General features: G+C 60.2%; 1 protein-coding gene across 1 annotated transcript; it reads left to right on the top strand.

Annotated features, from left to right (window-relative positions):
• The first annotated feature begins 2051 nt into the window (after nucleotides 1–2051).
• Nucleotides 2052–15450, top strand: stip1 (stress-induced phosphoprotein 1). The gene is made up of 14 exons (XM_069180243.1): nucleotides 2052–2166; nucleotides 3701–3910; nucleotides 4891–5032; nucleotides 5190–5331; nucleotides 6223–6394; nucleotides 7378–7504; nucleotides 7915–8017; nucleotides 8806–8926; nucleotides 9141–9237; nucleotides 10729–10853; nucleotides 10946–10982; nucleotides 13448–13551; nucleotides 13665–13837; nucleotides 14769–15450. Exons 1-14 carry the CDS (start codon nucleotides 2146–2148, stop codon nucleotides 14839–14841), a joined length of 1647 nt encoding a protein of 548 aa, XP_069036344.1. The 5' UTR covers nucleotides 2052–2145; the 3' UTR covers nucleotides 14842–15450.
• The last annotated feature ends 560 nt before the right edge of the window (nucleotides 15451–16010 follow it).

Raw genomic sequence — 16010 nt, forward strand, 5'->3', positions numbered from 1 at the left:
TGAGGCTCAATGGCCACAGGCTGGCCATAGAAACTGGACACAGGCAGACCTGGCTGTCCAGAGAGGACAGGCTCAGTGACCACAGCCTGGACACAAGCAGACCTGGCTGCCCAGAGAGGACAGGCTCAGTGACCACAGCCTGGACACAGACACTGGACACAGGCAGATCTGGCTGCCCAGAGAGGACAGGCTCAGTGACCACAGCCTGAACACAAACACTGGATACAGGCAGACCTGGCTGCCCAGAGAGGACAGGCTCAGTGACCATAGCCTGGACACAGACACTGGACACAGGCAGACCTGGCTGCCCAGAGAGGACAGGCTCAGTGACCACAGCCTGGACACAGACACTGGACACAGGCAGACCTGGCTGCCCAGAGAGGACAGGCTCAGTGACCACAGCCTGGACACAGACACTGGACACAGGCAGACCTGGCTGCCCAGAGAGGACAGGCTCAGTGACCACAGCCTGGACACACACTGGACACAGGCAGACCTGGCTGCCCAGAGAGGACAGGCTCAGTGACCACAGCCTGGACACAGACACTGGACACAGGCAGATCTGGCTGTCCAGAGAGGACAGGCTCAGTGACCACAGCCTGAACACAGACACTGGATACAGGCAGACCTGGCTGCCCAGAGAGGACAGGCTCAGTGACCACAGCCTGGACACAGACACTGGACACAGGCAGACCTGGCTGCCCAGAGAGGACAGGCTCAGTGACCACAGCCTGGACACAGACACTGGACACAGGCAGACCTGGCTGCCCAGAGAGGACAGGCTGTGCTCCCACTTCTTACAACATAACATCACGTAAGCAATCAACAACAACAACATCAAATAAATAACAACTCAGCTAGAGTTCTTGCTTTAGATGTCTCATAAAATAACCAGCTTGTATGCAGGCAGGTTTCTGCAAACCAGATTCCCAAGGGTATTTTCAGAATACCTGTTATAAATACACGTTATCTGAATTTATAAATTCTTTAGAGCATACAGACGTTTAAAGCGCTCTACACTTACACAATTTAAATTCACACTTCTTTATTTTTACTTAGAACACTAAACACAACATCATTGTAAGTTGAATGTATACAAATGTTTTTACATTTTAACCAGGAACAACCAGAACGCCAGAAAGCTGGACATGGGACTCCAGTTGTTCCAATTTCACGCTCACAGAAAATAGTCAGTCAAACTTCAACCTTTTTTTCTGAGGAATTTCCTTCCCAGAGAAGGATACGTGCTTGTGAAGAATTTTAAAATGAGTGTGTTTAGTTTTTGGCAAGGTAGTCAGATCGTGGTCTAACAAGAGACTCGTCGTGTGCATCATCAAAACCCACGTTCTTCCAGATCTAAGGGGTTTATGGTCTCAGCCATCATCTCCCGGATGTTTTTATCACATTTCTCTATCCAAAATCATTCCCTATCTCGATTTCTAGTCCTGCGTTCACTACACCGCACGCCACTGCCCTAAGAAACGGATAGGATAGTCGTGGGGTATGAGCCACAACAGAGCCAATCTCCTGAAACCTACGGGTTTTAGTAAACAACACGCATTGTTTCAGTTTATAACAGCAAGACGGACATTTCCTGGTTAATTCCCGATCTTTCCTCCGTTCAGACACGCCCTCCTGTCGCCGAGGCTTGACAGCCAATGAGAAGGCCGGTTACTTCCACCGTGCCTTGCTCCATCCCACCAATCAGAAGCGAGGTTTCTCCGCAGCCGCCCTTTTAAAGTGCGAATTTTCTAGAACCCTGGCAGCTGATAGGTCGAGAAACTTCCAAGCTGCCCCCCCCCCCCCGATAGCCGTGCGTAGAAGAAGGTGGGCGGGTCTCCCCCGGCCCGGCCAATCCCAACCCTTTCCGCTCCAGCAGGACCCAATCACGTCCCCCTCCCTGGGTTGACGGACGGCCCTCGCCCTCCACTCGGGAGCGGGGAGCGCACCGGCCCGGCGTCGGCAAGGGGAGGCGGGACAGGACGTGGGCGACAGCCAATCCGCCGCGCCGGGGTCTGCGGACTGACGGGCGGGGCAGCCCGTGGGATGGCGGCACGGGCGGTCTCCCCGCCTCCCCTGCGCCAATGATAGGAGGGCGAGGGCGGGGCGGGGAGGCTGTCAGTTCGCAGTAGCTTCTGGAACCTCATGGCTGTTGCGATGGAGAAGGTGAGTTCGCCAGCGGCCGGGCGCCCTTCTGTGTCTTTTCTTTCCTTATCAGGCGCCCGAAAAGGCCGCCGTCTGGAAGAGCCGTGTGATGGCAGCGCGCCGGGTCGCTGGGGGCGGTGAGCCCCGCTGCCCGGGGCAGTCCGGGGGCGTGCTGGCTCCCCGGCAGGGGGGACCCCCCGCCCCGCGGTGCCGAAACCGGGGTCACTGCGGCGGCGGCGGCGGCGGGGAGCCCCGAGTCCGCTCGCGAGAGGAGGGGCCCCTCCACAGTGTTGTTGAGCGCCGTGTAGAGCTGTTTCCGGGGGCAGGTTTTGATTTGGGGTTTCTCTGTCCCGGGTGGGGGGTGGATTTGGGGTGCAGTGTGTCGGGCGTGACCCCGAATTCCCTCGTTCGTCTGGGTGGTGGTGGTGGGGGGTCTCGGGAATGGAGGGGGAGCGATGCGCTGTGTGGAGTCCGTGACCGTTTCCTTCGCGGGTGGGAGCCCCCCCCCCCAGCTCCCGGCCTCTTTCTAGAACCGTCTCTGCGAGAGGCTCTCCGGTCTCCGGGCTGGACGGGAGGCGCCGCTGTACACGGAGGGTGGTGGGGGTCTGGAACAGGCCGAGGTCGCGGGCGGTGGGTTTAGTCGCAGTCTGCGGGGCTGCAGCGGTCCCGGTCAGGGAGATCCTGTCCTGCTGACCCGCTGACCCCCGGACACCCCCCTCCTGCTGCCCGGTCCTGTCTTGCCCCCTCCTGGCTGGCCAGCGTGTTGCTCTCCCTGATCCGGGTCTGTGGCCGGGGACACTGTGTAGTGTGGAGTAGGTGTCCGTGTGTGAAGAGTCCATAGCCTTCTGTTCCTGTCCGTCCTGTCCCTCTCCCGGTCCCCAGTGCCCTCTCTCTGTCCCTCTCGCTCCTCTCTCTCTGTCCCTCTCCCGGTCCCCAACGCCCTCTCTCTGTCCCTCTCCCTGTTCCTCTCTCTTGCGGTCTGTCCTGTCCCTCTCCCTGTTCCTCTCTCTCTGTCCCTCTCGCTCCTCTCTCTCTGTCCCTCTCCCTGTTCCTCTCTCTTGCGGTCTGTCCTGTCCCTCTCCCTGTTCCTCTCTCTCTGTCCCTCTCCCTGTTCCTCTCTCTCTGTCCCTCTCCCTGTTCCTCTCTCTTGCGGTCTGTCCTGTCCCTCTCCCTGTTCCTCTCTCTCTGTCCCTCTCGCTCCTCTCTCTCTGTCCCTCTCCCTGTTCCTCTCTCTTGCGGTCTGTCCTGTCCCTCTCCCTGTTCCTCTCTCTCTGTCCCTCTCCCTGTTCCTCTCTCTCTGTCCCTCTCCCTGTTCCTCTCTCTTGCGGTCTGTCCTGTCCCTCTCCCTGTTCCTCTCTCTCTGTCCCTCTCCCTGTTCCTCTCTCTTGCGGTCTGTCCCGTCCCTCTCCCTCTCAATTCAATTCAGTTTCAACTCAAGGTGCTTTATTAGCATGACCGATGGGTACGATCGGTGTTGTCAAAGCAGATAAAAATAATGATAAAATAAAATAATATCTCCCTGCCTGTCCCTCTGTCCCCCTCCCCCTGCCCCCAGGTGGCAGAGCTGAAGGATCGAGGCAACCAGGCCCTGAGCGCGGGGGACGTGGAGCAGGCGGTGCGCTGCTACAGCGAGGCCCTGACCCTCGACCCCAGGAACCACGTCCTGTACAGCAACCGCTCGGCCGCTCACGCCAAGAAGGGCGACTACCAGAGCGCACTGCAGGACGCCTGCAGGACCGTCGAGGTCAAGCCGGACTGGGGCAAGGTGTGTGTGTGTGTGTGCGGTCCATACAGACCGGTCAGCGTGCGTGTGTGTGTGCGGTCCATACAGACCGGTCAGCGTGCGTGTGTGTGTGCGCAGTCCAGACAGACTGGTCAGCGTGTGTGCGCAGTCCAGACAGACTGGTCAGCGTGTGTGCGCAGTCCAGACAGACTGGTCAGCGTGTGTGCGCAGTCCAGACAGACTGGTCAGCGTGTGTGCGCAGTCCAGACAGACTGGTCAGCGTGTGTGCGCAGTCCAGACAGACCGGTCAGCGTGCGTGTGTGTGCGCAGTCCAGACAGACCGGTCAGCGTGCGTGTGTGTGTGCGCAGTCCAGACAGACCGGTCAGCGTGTGTGCGCAGTCCAGACAGACCGGTCAGCGTGCGTGTGTGTGCGCAGTCCAGACAGACCGGTCAGCGTGCGTGTGTGTGCGCAGTCCAGACAGACCGGTCAGCGTGTGTGCGCAGTCCAGACAGACCGGTCAGCGTGTGTGTGTGTGCGCAGTCCAGTGCGTGTCTCGGTGGGGCTCCTGGGCCAGTTCCCAAATTCTTTCTCTCATACAGACCAGTATTGCTGTTCTAGGCGCCCCTGGGGGTTTGCAGACAGACCGTCCAGTGAGACAGCAGGACAGTGCGCAGGGAGAGGGCGAGGGATGAAGAGTTCAGGGTGAGGTGTAACGCGGTCAGGGGGGGAACCCCAAGACCGGGGGCCCCCGGACAGCGGTGCGCAGGAGCCCGGGGCCAGCGGGGCCCTGCGAGGCGAGCGACTCCAGAACCCAGGCGACGGGCCCTGCAGAACCCGCTGGGCCGGCGAGGGCGTTTCGAAAGGCTTGCCCCTGGACCGGGACTGGTCGCCACTGCGGGGTCTCCAGCGTGGGGGAGTGCTGTTGGGTTTCTGTGGCGCTGGAGCAGGGCTGCTCCCGCCAGTGCTGCGGTTTCCGTAGTAACGTGCAGTAACCCCGCCCCCGCCCATCTGCCCCTGCAGGGTTATTCGCGGAAGGCGGCTGCCCTGGAGTTCCTGGGGCGGTTCGAGGAGGCCAAACTGACCTATCAGGAGGGGCTGAAGTATGAGCCGACCAATCAGCAGCTGAAGGAGGGGCTACAGAACATGGAGGCCCGGCTAGCAGGTACACTGGGAGAGAGTGTGGAGGGGGGGTGTGGGCAGCAGGTACACTGGGAGAGAGTGTGGAGGGGGGGTGTGGGCAGCAGGTACACTGGGAGAGAGCCTGGGGGGGGGTGGCCTCTGTCAGTCCTGACCCCTGACCCTCCCTCTCCCGCCCCCAGAGAAGAAGATGGCCAATCCCTTCGCTGTGCCCAACCTGTACCAGAAGCTGGAGGGCGATCCTCGCACCCGCGCCCTGCTGGCTGACCCCAGCTACCGGGAGCTCCTGGAGCAGCTCAAGAGCCGGCCAGCCGATCTGGGCAAGTGAGTGACCGCCGGGGCGGCGTGGAGCGCTGAGCTGGACACTGACTGACGGTTGACACTGAGCTGGACAGTGAGTGACCGCCGGGGCGGCGTGGAGCGCTGAGCTGGACACTGAGTGACCGTTGACACTGAGCTGGACACTGAGTGACCACCGGGGCGGCGTGGAGCGCCGAGCTGGACACTGAGTGACGGTTGACACTGAGCTGGACACTGGGTGACTGTTGACACTGAGCTGGACAGTGAGTGACTGCCGGTACAGTGTGGAGCGCTGAGCTGGACACTGGGTGACTGTTGACACTGAGCTGGACAGTGAGTGACTGCCGGTACAGTGTGGAGCGCTGAGCTGGACACTGAGTGACCGTTGACACTGAGCTGGACAGTGAGTGACCGCCGGGGCGGTGTGGAGCGCTGAGCTGGACAGTGAGTGACAGTTGAGACTGACCTGGACACTGGGTGACAGCTGACACTGAGCTGGACAGTGAGTGTCCACCGGTACAGTGTGGAGCTCCTGCAGAAAACCCATGTGATTGCAAGGAGATCGCGCAGGAGGAGCAGGGTGGGGTACCCCAGGAGATCGCGCAGGAGGGTACCCCAGGAGATCGCGCAGGAGATCGCGCAGGAGGGTACCCCAGGAGATCGCGCAGGAGGGTACCCCAGGAGATCGCGCAGGAGATCGCGCAGGAGGGTACCCCAGGAGATCGCGCAGGAGGGTACCCCAGGAGATCGCGCAGGAGGAGCAGGAGGGTACCCCAGGAGATCGCGCAGGAGGGTACCCCAGGAGATCGCGCAGGAGGAGCAGGGTGGGGTACCCCAGGAGATCGCGCAGGAGGGTACCCCAGGAGCGGTTCCCCTGCCCCTCTCTGAGCGCGTGCCCTGTGTGCGCCCCCTCAGGAAGCTGCAGGACCCGCGGGTCATGACCACGCTCAGCGTGCTGCTCGGCATCGACCTGGCGGGCGCAGAGGAGGACGAGGAGGACACCCCTGCCCCACCCCCGCCGCCCCCCAAGAAAGAGCCCGAGCCGGCCAAGCACCGAGACGAGGACCTGCCTGAGAACAAGAGACAGGTACTGGGCCTGTCTGTCTCTCAGGGGGGTGTGTGTGTGCGACAGTGACGGTGTGCTGAGGGCCTGTCTGTCTCTCCAGGGGGGGTGTCTGTGTGTGCTGAGGGCCTGTCTGTCTCTCCAGGGGTGTGTGTGATAGAGTGACATTGTGCTGAGGGCCTGTCTGTCTCTCTGGGGGGGGTGTTTGTGTGTGCTGAGGGCCTGTCTGTCTCTCCAGGGGTGTGTGTGATAGAGTGACATTGTGCTGAGGGCCTGTCTGTCTCTCTGGGGGGGGGTGTTTGTGTGTGCTGAGGGCCTGTCTGTCTCTCCAGGGGTGTGTGTGATAGAGTGACATTGTGCTGAGGGCCTGTCTGTCTCTCCAGGGGTGTGTGTGATAGAGTGACATTGTGCTGAGGGCCTGTCTGTCTCTCTGGGGGGGGGTGTTTGTGTGTGCTGAGGGCCTGTCTGTCTCTCCAGGGGGGGTGTCTGTGTGTGCTGAGGGCCTGTCTGTCTCTCCAGGGGTGTGTGTGATAGAGTGACATTGTGCTGAGGGCCTGTCTGTCTCTCTGGGGTGTGTGTTTGTGTGTGCTGAGGGCCTGTCTGTCTCTCAGGGGGGTGTGTCTGTGTGTGCTGAGGGCCTGTCTGTCTCTCTGGGGGGGGTGTCTGTGTGTGCTGAGGGCCTGTCTGTCTCTCTGGGGGGGGTGTCTGTGTGTGCTGAGGGCCTGTCTGTCTCTCCAGGGGTGTGTGTGATAGAGTGACATTGTGCTGAGGGCCTGTCTGTCTCTCAGGGGGGTGTATCTGTGTGTGCTGAGGGCCTGTCTGTCTCTCTGGGGGGGTGTCTGTGTGTGCTGAGGGCCTGTCTGTCTCTCCAGGGGTGTGTGTGATAGAGTGACATTGTGCTGAGGGCCTGTCTGTCTCTCAGGGGGGTGTATCTGTGTGTGCTGAGGGCCTGTCTGTCTCTCAGGGGGGTGTATCTGTGTGTGCTGAGGGCCTGTCTGTCTCTCCAGGCTCTGCGAGAGAAGGAGCTGGGGAATGAGGCCTATAAGAAGAAGGATTTCGACTCGGCTCTGAAACACTATGAAGCAGCACTGCAGGCTGACCCCACTAACATGACTTACCTGTCCAACCAAGCAGGTACCTGCGCCGTCGTACTGAACACCTGTCCAACCAGGCAGGTACCTGCGCCGTCGTACTGAACACCTGTCCAACCAAGCAGGTACCTGCGCCGTCGTACTGAACACCTGTCCAACCAAGCAGGTACCTGCGCCGTCGTACTGAACACCTGTCCAACCAAGCAGGTACCTGCGCCGTCGTACTGAACACCAGTCCGGCCAGGCAGGTACCTGCGCCGTCGTACTGAACACCTGTCCGGCCAGGCAGGTACCTGCGCTGTCATACTGAACAGCTGGCATGTTATTGCTCTCGGCGCACGCCTGTGCTGTGTACTGGCTGTACTGGTTGTCCTGGGTAGGACTGTAGTGTGCTCCTCACCCCAGTCTCTGTGCTGGGAGTGCCTGTCATGACCGCCCTGTCCTCTCTCTCAGCCGTGTTCTTCGAGAAGGGAGACTTCAGCCGCTGCAGGGAGCTGTGTGAGAAGGCCATCGAGGTGGGCCGGGAGCACAGGGAGGACTACAGGACCATCGCCAAGTAAGGCTCTCTCGAACCCCCAGCACTGGACACCCCAGGGCAGGGTGACCCCCAGCGCTGACCCCACTGGACACCCCAGGGCAGGGTGACCCCCAGCGCTGACCCCACTGGACACCCCAGTGCAGTGTGACCCCCAGTACTGACCCCACTGGACACCCCAGTGCAGTGTGACCCCCCCAGCCCTGACCCCACTGGACACCTCAGTGCAGTGTGACCCCCAGCCCTGACCCCACTGGACACCCCAGTGCAGTGTGACCCCCCCAGCCCTGACCCCACTGGACACCCCAGTGCAGTGTGACCCCCCCAGCCCTGACCCCACTGGACACCCCAGTGCAGTGTGACCCTCCAGCCCTGACCCCACTGGACACCCCAGTGCAGTGTGACCCTCCAGCACTGACCCCACTGGACACCCCAGTGCAGTGTGACCCCCAGCCCTGACCCCACTGGACACCCCGGTGCAGTGTGACCCCCAGCACCGACCCCACTGGACACCCCAGTGCAGTGTGACCCCCAGCACCGACCCCACTGGACACCCCGGTGCAGTGTGACCCCCAGCACCGACCCCACTGGACACCCCAGTGCAGTGTGACCCCCAGCCCTGACCCCACTGGACACCCCGGTGCAGTGTGACCCCCAGCCCTGACCCCACTGGACACCCCAGTGCAGTGTGACCCCCAGCCCTGACCCCACTGGACACGCAGGTGCAGTGTGAGCCCAGTGGAGGTGCCTGGGAGACGTGGGCGTGTGGCTGTGGGGGTGACGGGGTGACGGGTGGTCTCTCCCGGCAGGGCCTACGCGCGGATTGGGAACTCCTTCTACAAGGAGGAGAAGTACAAGGAGGCGATCCAGTTCTACAACAAGAGCCTGACGGAGCACCGCACTCCAGAGGTGCTGAAGAAGTGCCAGCAGGTGGGTCGGCTCTCTGGCTCCGGCCAGTGAAACTCTCTCTGGCCCCTCTCTGGCCCCTCTCTGGCCCCTCTCTGGCCCCTCTCTGGCCCCTCTCCTCTCTCCCAGAATCATACAGCTGTGTTGTGTGTCACCAGTGAACTGCAGTGTTGCCAAACCAGACACAATCAACACAATGTTTTCAGACGTCTCTCCTCTCTCCTCTCTCGCTCCGCAGGCGGAGAAGATCCTGAAGGAGCAGGAGAAGCTGGCCTACATCAACCCAGACCTGGCTCTGGAGGAGAAGAACAAGGGGAACGAGGCCTTTCAGAAGGGTGAGGGGCTGGACTGGACCTGGACTGGGGCAGGGCTGGACTGGACTAGGCAGGAGTGGAGAGGGCAGGGCTGGACTGGACTAGGCAGGAGTGGAGAGGGCAGGGCTGGACTGGACTAGGCAGGAGTAGAGAGGGCTGGACTGAACCTGGACTGGGGCAGGGCAGGAGTATAGAGGGCTGGACTGGGGCAGGAGTGGAGAGGGCAGGGCTGGACTGGGGCAGGAGTGGAGAGGGCAGGGCTGGGACTGGGGCAGGAGTGGAGAGGGCAGGGCTGGACTGGGGCAGGAGTACACAGGGCAGGGCTGGACTGGGGCAGGAGTGGAGAGGGCAGGGCAGGGCTGGACTGGGGCAGGAGTGGAGAGGGCAGGGCTGGACTGGGGCAGGAGTAGAGAGAGGGCAGGGCTGGACTGGGGCAGGAGTGGAGAGGGCAGGGCTGGACTGGACTGGGGCAGGGCTGGACTGGACTGGGGCAGGAGTGGAGAGGGCAGGGCAGGGCTGAACTGGACTGGGGCAGGAGTGGAGAGGGCTGGACTGAACCTGGACTGGGGCAGGGCAGGAGTATAGAGGGCTGGACTGGGGCAGGAGTGGGAGAGGGCAGGGCTGGACTGGGGCAGGAGTGGAGAGGGCAGGGCTGGACTGGGGCAGGAGTACAGAGGGCAGGGCTGGACTGGGGCAGGAGTGGAGAGGGCAGGGCTGGACTGGGGGCAGGGAGTACACAGGGCAGGGCTGGACTGGGGCAGGAGTGGAGAGGGCAGGGCAGGGCTGGACTGGGGCAGGAGTGGAGAGGGCAGGGCAGGGCTGGACTGGGGCAGGAGTAGAGAGAGGGCAGGGCTGGACTGGGGCAGGAGTAGAGAGAGGGCAGGGCTGGACTGGGGCAGGAGTAGAGAGAGGGCTGGGCTGGACTGGGGCAGGAGTGAGAGGGCAGGGCTGGACTGGACTGGGGCAGGAGTGGAGAGGGCAGGGCAGGGCTGAACTGGACTGGGGCAGGAGTGGAGAGGGCAGGGCTGGACTGGACTGGGGCAGGAGTGGAGAGGGCAGGGCTGGACTGGGGCAGGAGTGGAGAGGGCAGGGCTGGACTGGGCAGGAGTACAGAGGGCTGGACGGGGGCAGGAGTGGAGAGGGCAGGGCTGGACTGGGGCAGGAGTACAGAGGGCTGGACGGGGGCAGGAGTGGAGAGGGCAGGGCTGGACTGGGGCAGGAGTGGAGAGGGCAGGGCTGGACTGGGGCAGGAGTACAGAGGGCTGGACGGGGGCAGGAGTGGAGAGGGCAGGGCTGGACTGGGGCAGGAGTAGAGAGGGCAGGGCTGGACTGGGGCAGGAGTACAGAGGGCTGGACGGGGGCAGGAGTGGAGAGGGCAGGGCTGGACTGGGGCAGGAGCGGAGAGGGCAGGGCTGGACTGGGGCAGGAGTGGAGAGGGCAGGGCTGGACGGGGGCAGGGCTGCAGTGGGGCAGCAGCGCCGCCCAGTGAGTCACAGAGTCTCCCCTGTCCAGGCGACTATCCCCTGGCCATGAAGCACTACACCGAGGCCATCAGGCGCAACCCCAGCGACGCCAAACTCTACAGCAACCGAGCGGCCTGCTGCACCAAGCTGCTGGAGTTCCAGCTGGCCCTCAAGGTACCGCCACCCCCTGTCCTTCTCTCCCCCCCCCCCCCCCCCGGCGCGGTGTCCGGTCACTCACTCCCTCTCCCCTCTCCCCTCTCTCCCAGGACTGTGAGGAGTGCATCAGACTGGACCCCTCCTTCAGTAAGTACAGACCCAGGATGCCCAGTCCGGACCGTCGGTCTGTGTGCAGGTCCTTGGCCGACTCGGATATTCACCAGTTTGGCTCTGTGCACCGGCCTGCATTGATCACCCCCTTCAGACAGGAAGCATCTGCCTACGATGATTCGTGTATCGTTTCCCCCTCTCCATCCGTACAAGCCATTATCACACTCACTCTCTCCCTCTGTGTGTAGTTAAGGGTGATACACTCACTCTCTCCCTCTGTGTGTAGTTAAGGGTGATACACTCTCCCTCTGTGTGTAGTTAAGGGTGAATACACTCACTCTCTCCCTCTGTGTGTAGCTAAGGGTGAATACACTCACTCTCTCCCTCTGTGTGTAGTTAAGGGTGATACACTCACACTCTCCCTCTGTGTGTAGTTAAGGGTGAAACACTCACTCTCTCCCTCTGTGTGTAGTTAAGGGTGAAACACTCACTCTCTCCCTCTGTGTGTAGTTAAGGGTGAAACACTCACTCTCTCCCTCTGTGTGTAGTTAAGGGTGATACACTCACACTCTCCCTCTGTGTGTAGTTAAGGGTGAAACACTCACTCTCTCCCTCTGTGTGTAGTTAAGGGTGAAACACTCACTCTCTCCCTCTGTGTGTAGTTAAGGGTGAAACACTCACTCTCTCCCTCTGTGTGTAGTTAAAGGTGATACACTCACTCTCTCCCTCTGTGTGTAGTTAAGGGTGAAACACTCACTCTCTCCCTCTGTGTGTAGTTAAGGGTGAAACACTCACTCTCTCCCTCTGTGTGTAGTTAAGGGTGAAACACTCACTCTCTCCCTCTGTGTGTAGTTAAGGGTGATACACTCACACTCTCCCTCTGTGTGTAGTTAAAGGTGATACACTCACTCTCTCCCTCTGTGTGTAGTTAAGGGTGAAACACTCACTCTCTCCCTCTGTGTGTAGTTAAAGGTGATACACTCACTCTCTCCCTCTGTGTGTAGTTAAGGGTGATACCCTCACTCTCTCCCTCTGTGTGTAGTTAAGGGTGAAACACTCACACTCTCCCTCTGTGTGTAGTTAAGGGTGATACACTCTCCCTCTGTGTGTAGTTAAGGGTGATACACTCACTCTCTCCCTCTGTGTGTAGTTAAGGGTGAAACACTCACTCTCTCCCTCTGTGTGTAGTTAAGGGTGATACACTCACACTCTCCCTCTGTGTGTAGTTAAGGGTGATACACTCACTCTCTCCCTCTGTGTGTAGTTAAGGGTGAAACACTCACTCTCTCCCTCTGTGTGTAGTTAAGGGTGATACACTCACACTCTCCCTCTGTGTGTAGTTAAGGGTGAATACACTCACTCTCTCCCTCTGTGTGTAGTTAAGGGTGATACACTCGCACTCTCCCTCTGTGTGTAGTTAAGGGTGAAACACTCACTCTCTCCCTCTGTGTGTAGTTAAGGGTGATACACTCACACTCTCCCTCTGTGTGTAGTTAAGGGTGATACACTCTCCCTCTGTGTGTAGTTAAGGGTGATACACTCACTCTCTCCCTCTGTGTGTAGTTAAGGGTGATACACTCACTCTCTCCCTCTGTGTGTAGTTAAGGGTGATACACTCGCACTCGCCCTCTGTGTGTAGTTAAGGGTGAAACACTCACTCTCTCCCTCTGTGTGTAGTTAAGGGTGATACACTCTCCCTCTGTGTGTAGTTAAGGGTGAAACACTCACTCTCTCCCTCTGTGTGTAGTTAAAGGTGATACACTCACTCTCTCCCTCTGTGTGTAGTTAAGGGTGAATACACTCACTCTCTCCCTCTGTGTGTAGTTAAGGGTGATACACTCTCCCTCTGTGTGTAGTTAAGGGTGAATACACTCACACTCGCCCTCTGTGTGTAGTTAAGGGTGAATACACTCACTCTCTCCCTCTGTGTGTAGTTAAGGGTGATACACTCACTATCTCTCTCTGTGTGTAGTTAAGGGTGAAACACTCACTCTCTCAATTTTCAATTCAATTCAACTCAAGGTGCTTTATTGGCATGACCGATGGGTACAATCAGTGTTGCCAAAGCAGATAAAAATAATAAAATTTACATGAAACAAAACAAAAAATAATAAAAGTAAAATAACATTTAACTACACTCTCTCCCTCTGTGTGTAGTTAAGGGTGATACCCTCACACTCTCCCTCTGTGTGTAGTTAAGGGTGATACACTCACTCTCTCCCTCTGTGTGTAGTTAAGGGTGAAACACTCACTCTCTCCCTCTGTGTGTAGCTAAGGGTGATACACTCACTCTCTCCCTCTGTGTGTAGTTAAGGGTGAATACACTCACTCTCTCCCTCTGTGTGTAGTTAAGGGTGATACACTCACTCTCTCCCTCTGTGTGTAGTTAAGGGTGAATACACTCACTCTCTCCCTCTGTGTGTAGTTAAGGGTGAAACACTCACACCCTCCCTATGTGTGTAGCTAAGGGTGATACCCTCACACTCTCCCTCTGTGTGTAGTTAAAGGTTACACTCGGAAGGCTGCTGCCCTGGAGGCTATGAAGGATTTCACCAAAGCCATGGACTTCTACCAGAAAGCCCTGGAGCTGGACTCCAACTCTAAGGTACCGCCTGGTGCTGACCACACATGACAGCGGCCGTTCTGTCCCCTCTGTCCCCCTGCCCCCCGTCTGCCTGTCCCGTTCTCTCACCCTGTCCCTCCCCCCTCGCCCTGCAGGAGGCGACAGAGGGGATCCAGCGCTGTTTGATCAGCCAGTCCGTGCGGAACGACACCCCGGAGGAGGTCAAGCGCAGGGCCATGTCCGACCCCGAGGTCCAGCAGATCATGAGCGACCCGGCCATGAGGCTGATCCTGGAGCAGATGCAGAAGGACCCGCAGGCGCTGAGCGAGTACGAGCCCCGGACTCCGGCACGCACACGCACACACTGACCCTGGTGCACACACGGTCTCGCACCGGCACACGCACACACTGACACTGGTGCACACACGGTCTCGCACCGGCACACGTACAGCACCTACACGCACGCACTGCCACTGGTGCACGCACGCGCACACGCACGCACTGCCACTGGTGCGCGCACGCGCACACGCACGCACTGCCACTGGTGCGCGCACGCGCACACGCACGCACTGCCACTGGTGCGCGCACGCGCACACGCACGCACTGCCACTGGTGCGCGCACACGCACGCACTGCCACTGGTGCGCGCACACGCACGCACTGCCACTGGTGCGCGCACGCACTGCCACTGGTGCGCGCACGCACTGCCACTGGTGCACGCACGCACTGCCACTGGTACACGCACGCACTGCCACTGGTGCACGCACGTGCACACGCACGCACTGCCACTGGTGCGCGCACACGCACGCACTGCCACTGGTGCGCGCACACGCACGCACTGCCACTGGTGCGCGCACACGCACGCACTGCCACTGGTGCGCGCACACGCACGCACTGCCACTGGTGCGCGCACACGCACGCACTGCCACTGGTGCGCGCACACACTGCCACTGGTGCACGCACGCACTGCCACTGGTGCACGCACGCACTGCCACTGGTACACGCACGCACTGCCACTGGTGCACGCACGTGCACACGCACGCACTGCCACTGGTGCACGCACGCACTGCCACTGGTGCACGCACGCACTGCCACTGGTGCACGCACGTGCACACGCACGCACTGCCACTGGTGCACACACAAGCACTGACGCTGGCACAAGCAGAGCACCTACACACACAGACGCACACGTAGAGCAGTTACACGCACGCCCCGAGAGGCAGGCTGGGGCTCTCAACCTCTCTCTCTCTCCCCGCACAGCCACCTGAAGAATCCGGTGATTGCTCAGAAGATTCAGAAGCTGATCGACGTGGGCTTGATCGCGATCCGGTGATCCGCTGGAGAGACAGAAGAAGGACAAAGAGGGGGGGTGGGGGGGAAGGGGGGCATGATGGGAGAATTCACACACAATCACAGACCCAGGGGAGGGGGGAAGGCCTGGTCTTGGGGGGGGGGGGGGGGGCACTGTCCTGCAGGTCTGACGGGTCACCCTGAAGTCCTCCATCTGCTGAGACTGGGGATGCTGGAGTCCTGGTCAAGTCTGGAGTGTCCAGCTGTGTCCCTGGAGAGGGGCGGAGTTCTGGCGTCTTCATCCCCAGTGACCCCTGCATCCCAGCACTGACCGGCTCTCCTGCCTCACTGGGGCTCCCCAGGCCAGGGACAGCCCCCCCTGCTCCAGCACCCTTCCACAGACCATCACCCCAGCGCCTCGCGCAGTCAGTCACCCCTGAACCCTGCTGCCCCTGTGCGGCAGGCGGGGGTGAGGGGTCGGTCAGCTGTTTCATAAGCGGTTTTGTTCTGTTCATTTTTATAAGACTGGTATTTATGGGTCTCTGCCCTGGGCTGGAGTGTTGCGGTTGTTGTCGGGGGGGGAGGTCGGCGTTTCCTTGTCTGCTCTGTTGCTGTCCGATTCTGAAATAATAAGAATGACGCTGATGAGAGACTCTTGGTTACTGTGTTTTCTTCCTGACTGGTGTGTGGGGGTCAGTCTGGGAGGGGTGGGTCAGTGTGGGAGGGGTGGGTGTGTGTGTGTGGCGGTCAGTCTGGGAGGGGTGTGTGTGTGTGGGGGTCAGTCTGGGAGGGGTGTGTGTGTGTGTGGGGGTCAGTCTGGGAGGGGTGTGTGTGTGTGGGGGGGGGTCAGTCTGGGAGGGGTGGGTGTGTGTGTGGGGGGGGGGGTCAGTCTGGGAGGGGTGGGTGTGTGTGTGTGTGGGGGGGGGTCAGTCTGGGAGGGGTGGGTGTGTGTGTGTGTGTGTGGGTCAGTCTGGGAGGGGTGGGTGTGTGGGTGTGTGGGGGTCAGTCTGGGAGGGGTGGGTGTGTGGGGGTCAGTCTGGGAGGGCAGTGTGTAAGTGGGTGTACGTGTGTCAGTCTGTGAGGGGTGGGGGTGTGTGTGTGTGTGTGTCAGTCTTTCAGGGGTGGGTGTGTGTGTCAGTCTGTGAGGGGTGAATCTGAGATCATCAGAGCAGAAGAGTTAAGGTGAAGGCACTCATTATCCTGGAGAGAGCG

The sequence above is a fragment of the Lepisosteus oculatus genome, chromosome 18, assembly GCF_040954835.1.
Source record: "Lepisosteus oculatus isolate fLepOcu1 chromosome 18, fLepOcu1.hap2, whole genome shotgun sequence".
NCBI classification, from domain to species: Eukaryota; Metazoa; Chordata; class Actinopteri; order Semionotiformes; family Lepisosteidae; genus Lepisosteus; species Lepisosteus oculatus.